The sequence below is a fragment of the Microcaecilia unicolor genome, chromosome 6, assembly GCF_901765095.1.
Source record: "Microcaecilia unicolor chromosome 6, aMicUni1.1, whole genome shotgun sequence".
Lineage (NCBI taxonomy): Eukaryota > Metazoa > Chordata > Amphibia > Gymnophiona > Siphonopidae > Microcaecilia > Microcaecilia unicolor.
Window position 1 is genome coordinate 318659776 of NC_044036.1, and position 11977 is coordinate 318671752.

Sequence of the window (11977 nt, forward strand, 5' to 3'; positions counted from 1 at the left end):
GCATCTTTTTCCAGGGTGGTGACTCTTAAATGTGGAACCTGGCATGAAAAAGATCTAAATATTATTGTGGACAATGCGTTGAAATCTTCTGTTTGGTGTGCGGCAGTGGCTGCCAAAAAAGCAAATAGAATGTTAGGCATTATTAGGAAAGGAATGGAGAATAAAAGAAAAGAAATGTTATTAGCTTCCTTACTACCAAAAGATTAACGGCCATCAGAGGTAGTAATGGTTGTGAAGGAGAACCACTCTGTCCTCTGCTCCAATCTCTCTCTCCCTGTCCTTCTTTCTCAGGTATTGAAAAGCTCACGGAGAAGTCCCAGGTGTCTGAGGATGGCACAATGCGTTCTGTTGAGACTGAAATCTCTCAGTCTCCAGCAGGGGGCAGTCCGTCTGCTCGAGTCAGTGACACAGAGTCGTCAAATGTGGTAAGCTCTTGGTGTGGAAGAAATATGGCTTCCTTGGGGGAGGAAGTGAGGGCATCTGGCCTTGGGGTTGTGGTTTCTTTGAACAATATCTTTATTGATTCAGGAACAGGAACATCACAGAAATTAAGTCGTACATATGGGCAACAAAAACCATTGAGGATACAGCGAGTGATTATTCAATATAACATCAAAACGGTAACTTCCTGTCCACAAATATTTTATAAAAACTAATAAGAAATGAGAAAAATAATAGATAACATCCTCATCCCCACCCTAAACCATCATACTCAGAATCAATCATATCCTTTCATGTCAAAAACTGGTTAACAAGAAACAGCGTCCAGCTCTCTGTCTCCGGCACTGCATATAGAGTAGCATATCTGGCCCAGATGTCCCTGAATTGGCGTTTTCCCCAGAGAGGTGCACTGCCTAAATTGTACCGGAATCCACCCGGCCATTTTGTGCATGTAAGTGTGCCACAACTTAATGGAGGGAGACCCAGTAGCCACCCATGAGCGTAAGTTGCACTTTTGAATGAGTAGCAGGGCCAGTGAGACAACCTGGCATGGCGTTTCCGTGAATCCCAAGTCCCGTAGGGGCTCGCCACTCCCCAGCAATAAAACAGTATAAGACCAATCAAATTTACTGAGCAGAAGCTGGTCAAGAACTTGTAAAGCCTGAGACCACAACTCAGAAAGGGCAGTGCAGATAGAGAATCAACTTATTGAAGGTTTGGGACTGCAAAGAAGTTATCAGAGGAACGCTGGAATTAAGATAAGGACTTTTCATAGGCATTAAAGGAGTCTTTTACTAAGCCACAGAATGGGTGTCTCCACATTTACTGCTAGCTGATTTCTACCGTGAGCTAAAAATGCTACTATGGCTTAGTAAAAGACCCTGTCTGATGAAGAATGCAGTTGAGAATCTTCTGAGCATTCGACATAGCTGAGGTTGTAAACTAGACGATAAATGTTTCCAAGAATGAAATTCTAAGCGTCTGCCCAAGGTCGCGGCTGAAACGAGAGACGCCTTTGTTTCACCTCCCACAATCCTAGACATTTGACATTCCCCCACCCATCTTGGGAACGGCTGCATTTAACACCAGGAACTTCAGCGCGCAGGTGAAGGACTGGTGGCATCTCAAGCCAGGCAATGGCTTGGGTTTATTAAGCAACTGCTCGGTATGGTGGCATTTCTTTCCAGCATGGGCATTCTAAGGGGATAAGAGGCTATTTTATAACGGGGCACCTAGGTGGCAGAGGTACAAAGGTACCTACATTGGGCTTGTTTATAACAGTACTTTTATAAAATAACTTCAGGGAAAGTATGTGCACACATTTTCCCCTGCGAGGCAGGAAGAACTGTATGCACGTCTGTGCCAGTAAGAAGTGGAATAAATTTATTTATTGGAATTTAACTGCCTTTATGAACAGATTCACCCAAGGCAGTGTACAGCAGGTTCAGTTTAACATAAAACTTACAATTTTGTTAACAGCATAACAATAGTAAAATAACCAAGAATAAACATAAATACAATAAATGAGGTAAACTTGAAAACAGTAAATTGAAACCTAATAATAGAGCTACCGTGAGACAGTATCGAAACTATACGCATTATACAGCACTGAAATTCAAATACCAGAGATATATACTCATGTCAACATAATACTAATGACACATCTAATAAGCACACATTGGAACATTCACCTAACACAGACAGGCGTGATATGAATGCTTTTCTACAATACAGCTTACCATATAGCTGAAGGACCAAGTGCAGATATATGATGGGAACAAGATGCATGGTACGGAGTCAGTTGGGATAATTTGATGGTTAGCTAAACTCGAGGCAAGTTCTTTGTATAGTTTTGTCTATTAGATTGTAAGCTCTTTGAGCAGGGACTGTCTTTCTTCTATGTTTGTGCAGCGCTGCGTATGCCTTGTAGAGCTATAGAAATGCTAAATAGTAGTAGTAGTATAGTTAAGCAAGAATGAGGAACTGATCTAAGTTACAGTGTGTGTAGCAAGCTAGTCCAGGTGCAGAATGAGTGTAAATATAACATTCTAGTGGAACCATGCCTGTTTCCTCAACAATGAAATGGGCCCTAGGAAGGCTGTCATGTAAGCTTTCTTTTTTTCTCTCTCCCCTGCCCTCCCCTCCGTGTCCCGCGATTCTCCTCTGCCCTCCTCCCTCCCTCCCTCCCCTCGATGTCCCGCGATTCTCTCCTCCCCTCCATTTGTACCTGAACGTTCTCTGGCTGGCTGGCGCTGGCTTCCATTCCGTTCGTAACATCCCTCCTGAAGTCAGCTTGTCTCCAGCGTTCCCTTCCCTCTCACTGTTCCGCCCTCTGACGACATTACGTCTTGACGCGAGGGTGGGATAGTGAGGGGGGATGGAATGTTGGAGGCTGGCTGATGTCAGGACATGTTACGAACCCAGGCAGCCAGACGTGGAACGTTGGAGGTGCAAATTATTATATAGGATTTGCACATTTTATTAAATATGCTTTTATATGTCAATCCTACCCACTGTTTTCCACCCATGGGCACTCCTGCGTTTAGGGCTTATAAGTAGCCATGTATTGTCTCTGTTCTTACAGTTTACAACTGTAAGAACTGGGTGTTTTTCTAAGAACTTTCTTGATTCTGTAAAACACAGTTCTGCTGGTTCAAGTCTCTTCTGAAATGACTGTCTAAAAGGGTAAATTCTTTAACGGGGCACCAATAAGGAGCCTATCCGGAGTCTGTTTCTTTATAGAATACTAGCCTAATGGCGCAAATACGTGTGTATGATTTAGGTGCGACCACCTACACCAGCCGTAGAGCTAAAAGCAAAGGGCTGGATTCAGTAAACAGCACTGGGGAAAAATTTGCGCTCAGCTCTGTTCTATAAAGGTTATTCCAGGCTTAGTGTTCTTTATAGAAGAGCGCTTGACGCATATTTTGGCGCTCAACTGCGGGCGCAAGGACTTAGACCAGCTGAAACCTGGTGAGCTGAGCTCTCAAATTCTTTAACACTTTAGATAATTCTTTGCAGTGCCCCTGACCTACCCATACCCCTCCCATAGGGGGCAGACAAAAGGAGTGAGTGTGCTATATTGGGGGGGGATTTGGGGGCAGACAAAAGGGGTGAGTGTGCCATGGGGTTGGAGGCGGAGTAAAAGGGTGAATGTGCCATGAGGGGGAGTGGGGTCCACGGCAGTGGCGTACCAAGGGGGGGGGGGTGGGTGGTGGGTGCGGTCTGCCCAGGTGCACGCCGCTGGGGGGGTGCCGTGCGCCTGTCCGCTACATTCGTTCTGTGCTCCTTCTGCCCCGGAACAGGTTACTTCCTGTTCTGGGGCAGAGGGAGCATGGAAACGAACGAAGCGGACAGGCGCGCGGCACCCCCCCCAAGCGGCGTGCACCCGTGGAGGGGGGGTTCTTTCGCCGGGGGTGTGGGTGTCCTTTCGCTGGGGGGGGGGGGGGGTCGCGCTGCACCTGGGGGGGTGGGGCGCATCGGTGATCCGCCATGGGTGTCAGCCCCCCTAGGAACGCCACTGGTCCAGGGGTTTCCTTCTGCTGAACATAATAAGGGAGGAGCAGGGATGCTCTAGGTGCACCATTTTTATTTTTTGGAGAGAGAGCCCGTTGTTAAACATTTACCAGCACACCACTGTACAGAGCGGTAGATAATCCTACCTAGGGGTAAGGACGTCAATGCAGTGGCGTACCAAGGGGGGGGTGGGGCGGTCCGCCCCCCCGCCCCCCCTGGGTGCATGCCGCTGGGGGATGCTGCGGTGCGCGCTTATCGGCTGCGAGTTCGAATCGCTACGCTAAATTCTCTTGTTCGCTGCAGCTCCCTCCCTTTGCCCAGGAACAGGTTACTTCCTGTTCCGGGGCAAAGGGAGGGAGCTGCAGCGAACGAGAGAATTTAGCGTAGCGATTCGAAGTCGCAGCCGACAGGCGTGCGCCGTGGCACCTCCCCTAGCGGCGTGCACCCAGGGGGGGAATGCGCTTCGCCGTTGGGGGGGCGCATTGGCGATCCGCCCCGGGTGTCGTCGAGGCTAGGAACGCCACTGCATCAATGCATAAGCTCCGTGCATTGCTTGGATGGTTCTTTGCTTGTGTTACTCATGGCATGCTGACTCTTCCTCTTCCTCCCCTCCCCATGGAAAATGTTTCAGCTAGTGGATTACAGCCCTGTAAATCTGTTCTGCAGGGACAGTTCCCACTGATAAGAATGTTTTCCTATTCTGCAGCCCTGAAGACAGCATTATAGGCCTATATTACCCTTCCTAAATCTGTCAGTGTGAAATTATGGGCCAGGGCTTGGCATTAATGTCAGATTCCTGCTTCCACACTTCATGTCTCGCTTACAGCCAGCACCACAAGTTTCCTCTTCAGCACCTCCAGTAGAGGTTTTTTTTTTGTTTTGTTTGCAGTACAGATCGGCACTCTCTAAAGTTTGCAATGACCTGCTCCTGGCCAAATCCAGAGGTCACTACTCCATCCTCATCCTCCTTGATCTTTCCGCCGTGTTTGACACTGTCAATCATGATTTACTTCTCGCCACGCTGTCCTCTTTTGGGTTCCAAGGCCCTGTCCTCTCCTGGTTCTCCTCTTATCTCTCCCACCGCACCTTCAGGGTACACTCCCATGGATCTTCCTCCACTCCCATCCCACTATCTGTTGGAGTTCCCCAGGGATCTGTCCTTGGACCCCTTCTCTTCTCAATCTACACCTCTTCCCTGGGCTCGCTGATCTCGTCTCATGGTTTTCAGTATCATCTTTATGCTGATGACACCCAGCTATACCTCTCCACACCTGACATCACCGCGGAGACCCAGGCCAAGGTATCGGCCTGTTTATCCGACATTGCGGCATGGATGTCCAACCGCCACCTGAAGCTGAACATGTCCAAGACCGAGCTTCTCGTCTTTCCTCCTAAACCCACTTCTCCTCTTCCTCCACTCTCTATCTCTGTTGATAACACCCGCAACCTCGGAGTCATCTTCGACTCCTCCCTCTCCTTCTCTGCGCATATCCAACAGACTGCCAAGACCTGTCGCTTCTTCCTCTTCAACATCAGCAAAATTCGCCCTTTCCTATCTGAGCATACCACCAGAACTCTCGTCCACGCTCTCATTACCTCTCGCCTTGATTACTGCAACTTACTCCTCACCGGCCTCCCACTCGGCCATCTATCCCCCCTTCAATCCGTTCAGAACGCTGCTGCACGTCTTATATTCCGCCAAAACCGATATACTCATATCACCCCTCTCCTTAAATCACTTCATTGGCTTCTGATCAGATATCGCATACAATTCAAGCTCCTCCTCCTTACCTACAAATGCACTCAGTCTGCTACTCCTCACTACCTCTCCACCCTCATCTCCCCCTATGTTCCTGCCCGCAACCTCCGCTCACAGGACAAAGCCCTTCTCTCAGTACCCTTCTCCACCACTGCCAACTCCAGGCTCCGCTCATTCTGCCTTGCCTCACCCTATGCCTGGAATAATCTTCCTTTACCCATACGCCATGCCCCCTCCCTACCCATCTTCAAATCTCTGCTTAAAACTCACCTCTTCAATGCTGCCTTTGGCGCCTAACCGCTCGAGAAATATAAAATGCCCCAATCTATCCACCCTATCAGATTAACTGTTCACTCGTCCTCTAGATTGTTCACTTGTCTTTAGATTGTTCTCTTGTCTTTTAGATTGTAAGCTCTTTGAGCAGGGACTGTCCTTCTATGTTTAAATTGTACAGCGCTGCGTAACCCTAGTAGTGCTTTAGAAATGTTTGTTAGTAGTAGTAGTAGTAGTAGTAATTAAGCCTCACTTCATTTATTAATTCATTTGAGTACCGAGTCTGTCCCCGTTGGGCTCACAGTCTAGGTCGTACATTGTACTACTGTTGTACCTGGGGCAATGGAGGGTTAAGTGACTTGGCCAGGTTCACACGGAGCTGCTGAGGGAATTGAGCCTGGTTCCCCAAGATCTTGACCCACTGCTGACCATCGTAACCCGCTACACTTACCGTTAGGCCACTCCTCCACGCCATTTCATGAGGGCTTACTAAATTTTGCTAGCCACCTTCTGGGTTGCATCAACTGTTGGTATTCATTCAGAGATGTGACCTTGAGAACTGAACACAACACATTGGCTGAAGTCTCACCAAAGATAAACACAGGGATATTACCTCTACCTGCGCTACCTTCCCCCCTCCCCTGCTCCCTCAGCATTCTTACTGACTTTCCTTGTTGCATTCTTGCACTGTCTGACCACCTTGAGGTGATCAGAAGATCACCCCACAGGCCTCCTGCTGCTGTTTTATGGGTGTTAGTACCTTAATCTTCATCATACCCTGCTCCCTTGAGTTTCTGTGCACTTTCTACGTTAAACTTGAGCTGTCGCTGCTGTACTTGCTCCCTTAAATCCTAGTTCCAAACTTTCTTCCTCTCTGTAATATCAAGTCTTGCATCATTAAATAGAATTAACCCTAGGTATCGGCCTGCTTATCCGACATTGCTGCATGGATGTCCAACCGCCACCTGAAACTGAACATGTCCAAGACCGAGCTTATCGTCTTTCCACCAAAACCCACTTCTCCTCTTCCTCCACTCTCTATCTCAGTTGATGGCACCCTCATCCTCCCCGTTTCATCTGCCCGCAACCTCGGAGTCATCTTCGACTCCTCCCTCTCCTTCTCTGCGCATATACAGCAGATAGCCAAGTCCTGTCGCTTCTTTCTCTTCAACATCAGCAAAATTCGCCCTTTCCTCTCTGAGCACACCACCGTACTCTCGTCCACGCTCTCATTACCTCTCGCCTTGACTACTGCAACCTACTCCTTACTGGCCTCCCACTTAGCCATCTATCCCCTCTTCAATCTGTTCAGAACTCTGCTGCACGTCTTATATTCCGTCTGAACCGATATACTCATATCACCCCTCTTCTCAGGTCACTTCACTGGTTTCCAATCAGATACCGCATACAGTTCAAGCTTCTCCTTCTTAACTACAAATGCACTCAGTCTGCAGCCCCTCATTACCTCTCTACCCTCATTTCCCCTTACGTTCCCGCCCGTAACCTCCGCTCACAGGACAAATCCCTCCTCTCAGTACCCTTCTCCACCACCGCCAACTCCAGGCTCCGCTCATTCTGCCTCGCCTCACCCTATGCTTGGAATCAACTTCCTGAGCCCTTACGCCAAGCCCCCTCCCTACCCATCTTCAAATCCTTGCTCAAAGCCCACCTCTTCAATGTTGCTTTCGGCACCTAACCTTTATACCTTTCAGGAAATCTAGACTGCCCCTATTTGACTGACTGTACATTTGTCCTTTAGATTGTAAGCTCCTTTGAGCAGGGACTGTCCTTCTATGTTAAATTGTACAGCGCTGCGTAACCCTAGTAGCGCTTTAGAAATGTCAAGTAGTAGTAGTAGTAGAGTGGATCCATGTGGTCTGCCACTGGTGGTTTCCTCTGTTTTCTACCACCACTACTCTACCACTTAACTAGGTTCTTGCTAGGTAGGATCCACCCTGAAGCTTCACTTCTGCTCTGAAAAAATCAGACCAGTGTATTAATGAGAACCTCATGGCAATCTGAATTGTGATGTTTTGATCAGAGTGGTTCTCAATCAGGAAAGGAATTGAGGCTTTACTCTAGCAAATGATTCCCTTGTTAATGATGACCCTGTGCCTCCTCATATACTGACCACTGTGGCATTTCTAGTAATGTGATGCGTTTACACCACAAGGAGCGATGGCTAGAGTGAACCAGGATGGGCCCTCTCTGGTTTGGGTGGCAGGTAGGATGGACCCTCCATGGGTTGTGAGGTGGACAGGATGGGCCTGCCCTAGGTTGTGGGGAGTGGGGCAGGATGGACCCATCTCTCATTGACCCGTTTTTTTTTTTTAATGTATTGTCATAGGAAGCAGTTCAGTCCAGACGGGATCACCGGCGCCTCTCCAGTGTATCCGCCAGTGGACAGTGGGTGCCAACTTCTGACTGGGTAAGAGAGGATGGGGGAGGAGGAGATGGCAGAGAGAAGCAGCAGATGAAATGTTTGGGTTAAGCCAGGAGTCTGAGCGTGGCAGTTAAAGGGTTCAGTTTGTCCAGGAATTCGCAGTTGGGTCTGATTTTTTCCTAACAGACCTATGCACAGTTCTGGGATTTGTACTGCTTTGGTTGTATTGGAGCACGAGTTGGGATGAGTAACGGGATTATTTAGATGAAAGACTAGAGATGACAGAGTGACATCCTGCACACAGGGCCAGGTGAGGCACAGGGTGCCAAAAGCTGGCTCGGCTTTCACAGTGATGAGTGCGTGTTTTCCTCTCACCTCTGCGTGGCCAATGGTATTCTGCAGGTTTAAATGCAAGGAAGGTACTTCCCGTTTTTGTTTCTAAACCTGGGGAGGTGCTGGCGGTCAAGTGTGGTGGAGAGCAAAGCATCGCACTCTCACCGCTGTAAAAGGTAGAGCTGATGCTACTTGGGAGCAGGACGGGGAGGGTGCTGGTTCTGGGTGGGGCGGGTTGGGAAGTTGCAGATGCAGACGGGAGGGGGGTGTCAAAGTCCCTTGAGCCAGCACTGCCTGCATGTCTACCACTCCTGTCTGTAGAGCAGTGACTGAGTTGGTTGATGCTGGTTCTCCTTCCTGCAGGTGGTGTCCTGGAAAGCGAAGCTGCCATTACAGACCATCATGCGACTGCTACAGGTGCTGGTCCCGCAGGTGGAGAAGATTTGTATAGACAAGTGAGTAGATCAGGGACGTAGGAAGCGGTAGGACAGAAAAGACGTACTAAAAACTTTCAACTTTTATTTAGTTTCCTTTCTTTAAAGGATGAAAAGAAAAAGACTAAGGTTCATCTCTTTTATCAAGCTGTCGTTTGTGATAGAATTTGCTGAAATTGTTTGCTCTTCTATTAACTATTTGAACTTTAGGAAATTGTTAGAGACTTCATTATTTTGCAAATTTGTTTTGGAACTGTATTCATTTTTACTTTACTGTTAACCTTTTGATATGTCATTGTCTGACTGCGCCGGCCTCGAAGCCTGCATTAATGTGCTTGTGTGTTTTCTTGTTTCAGAGGTCTCACAGATGAGTCGGAGATTCTCAAGTTCCTGCAGCATGGCACGCTGGTGGGGTTGCTACCAGTTCCTCACCCCATCCTCATTCGCAAGTATCAGGCCAACTCTGGTACAGCCATGTGGTTCCGAACCTACATGTGGGGAGTCATTTATTTAAGGTAAATCCGCAGTACCGGCTGACTCCTGCCTGTGATGGTAATAAGACAAAGTGTATGGCTGGCGTAGTGAAAGGAGATAAACCCTTCTGCCAATTCTGTTAGGGGAGCTGTTCGTTTAACCCCGTTGTAGGGTTTACGACCCAGAGCTGAAAGATTGCAGGTTCTAATTCTGAGTTCCGCATTTGGAGGTGTAAACTGTAGACCATCCCTACCTGTCCTCTCACAAGTAGCAGAATCTCTTGTGAGATCATCAGCACTTCAGTGAAATGAATCTAGACAGGAGTGGTGGCCTAGTGGTTAGGGTGGTGGACTTTGGTCCTGAGGAACTGAGTTTGATTCCCGGCACAGGCAGCTCCTTGTGACTTTGGGCAAGTCACTTAACCCTCCATTGCCTGCCGCATTGAGCCTGCCATAAGTGGGAAAGCGTGGGGTATAAATGTAATTCATGTTACATTAATGTTTACACTTTCAAACAACAACAAAACCAGGGGACACAAGATGAAGCTAGAATATGGTAGATTTAAAACAAATAGGAGAAAGTTTTTCTTTACTCAGCGTGTAGTTAGAGTCAGGAACTCGGTGCTGGAGAATGTAGTGACAGCAGCTGGCCTTATGGAATTTAAAGGGGGTTTGGACAGATTCCTGAGGGAAAAGTCCATTGAACATTATTAATTTTTTTTTTTTGGGGGGGGGGGAGGGTGGGTTGCCGGGTTCTTGAAGCCTGGATTGGCCGCTGTCGGAGACAGGATGCTGGGCTTGATGGACCCTTGGTCTTTTCCCAGTATGGCGGTGCTTATGTACTTATCTTTTTTCTTTTAGGAACATGGATCCCCCAATTTGGTACGACACTGATGTGAAACTGTTTGAAATACAGCGAGTGTAACAGGGAAGCCCACATCTGCATTCTGAAGGAAAAACTACTGGACAGGAGTGCTTCATGCTTTTCCCACTCACCCTCTTGTGCATTTGCATTACATATCATATCTTACTTACAGACCAGAAGGAGACTAAACTCATTTGCCTGATAACTGCCTGCTGGAGTTAAAGATAACACTGGACTGAGACACCCAAGAGGAGCACTGGTTGGGGGCGGGGGAGAGAGGAGAGGAGGAGGAAGATTCATTGCTGCTACTTCTCTATTCCCCCCCCCCCCCCCCCTTGTAGTCATACACTGGATTTCCTTCAGACCATATATCTTGATATTAGAAAAAAAAGACTTTGGGGTATATGGGGTTAAACCGAGACCATAGGAAATCCCCGCTGAGACTTTTCAGAAGGAGAATTGTTTTGTTTGTTTTTAATGAAAATGTTTTATTTTCAAATCCTAAAGTTGAGCGTCGCTCTATACCTGGTTTGATTAGTCTGTGCCTTTATGGAATTACTGTAATGAGAGGCCAGTGCTGGTGGACAGACTGAAATTGCTGAATTTTCCCTCTCCCTGAAACGGTGTTTATTCAGCTGTAGAGCGTTTCTGAACCCATTTGGCTTTCCATAGTTGGGCTGTGTGGGGTCCCCTAAACATTTTTCGATAATTTAGGACACTGTCCCTCTGACTCGTATATTGCAGCCTGGATTGATCTTCCAGCAAAGCTGGTCCTGGTGGTGATCCCTGGGCCAGTGTTCTTCAGGTTGGTATCCTTCCAATCACCCCCTTGGTATATACCACTGGCTTTCCATAGGGATGTTTAGGAGGTAGGGGGCTTTGTGTGGGATCCCTGGGGTTTATGTGACGGGAGAGAAGGTTTGTAGATTTTTGGAGAATGGGGTCCTTCTTGATTCCCGTACCCTGCTGCCCGAGGAGTCTGAAGGAGGGGAGCTAGGGCCTCCCAGGGTTTTTCCAGCTTTCTGTGACCTTGTGTGCAGAAAGGGCAGAAGTACTAGAGGCAGGCATAGGACTCCGATACAAGGGCCTAGAATGGACAGATGGACAGCCTTTGACTTTCTGCTTTCCTGCCCCTTCCCTTTGTTCCATTTGTATCAATAAGACTCAGTTACAAATGGTGAGTGGGTCAGTTTTTAAACTTTGTGGTTGGCATTTGGTTTAGATGCCAGCTGCAGTGCCTGTTATCCAGATCCTGAGTGATGCTGAAAATCAGGATCGATTTGGGAGTACCACCCCCCTAGCTGGATATCTTCCTGGATAAGGTTAGGACTGAAAAATCGCTGTCCTGATTTTATCTGGGGAGTGATCCAGATTGCAGTCTGAATATCATTACTCTCTAAGTGCTAACTGTGCTCAGGCACTACTCTGCCATGATCCAGATTGTGCTGAGGCAGTCGTTAAGCAGTATCCAGGTCGGCCAGCGCTGACTGTGCTATTTTG

General features: G+C 47.9%; 1 protein-coding gene across 1 annotated transcript in view; it reads left to right on the plus strand.

Annotated features, from left to right (window-relative positions):
* HID1 (HID1 domain containing) overlaps nucleotides 1-10859 on the plus strand; it is a 64859-nt gene extending 54000 nt beyond the window's left edge. The window contains exons 15-19 of the mRNA XM_030208325.1: nucleotides 292-425; nucleotides 8337-8417; nucleotides 9069-9160; nucleotides 9496-9654; nucleotides 10474-10859. Of these exons, the coding sequence (XP_030064185.1) occupies nucleotides 292-425; nucleotides 8337-8417; nucleotides 9069-9160; nucleotides 9496-9654; nucleotides 10474-10537 (530 nt within the window). The 3' untranslated portion in view covers nucleotides 10538-10859. The remainder of the gene's footprint in view (nucleotides 1-291; nucleotides 426-8336; nucleotides 8418-9068; nucleotides 9161-9495; nucleotides 9655-10473) is intronic.
* The last annotated feature ends 1118 nt before the right edge of the window (nucleotides 10860-11977 follow it).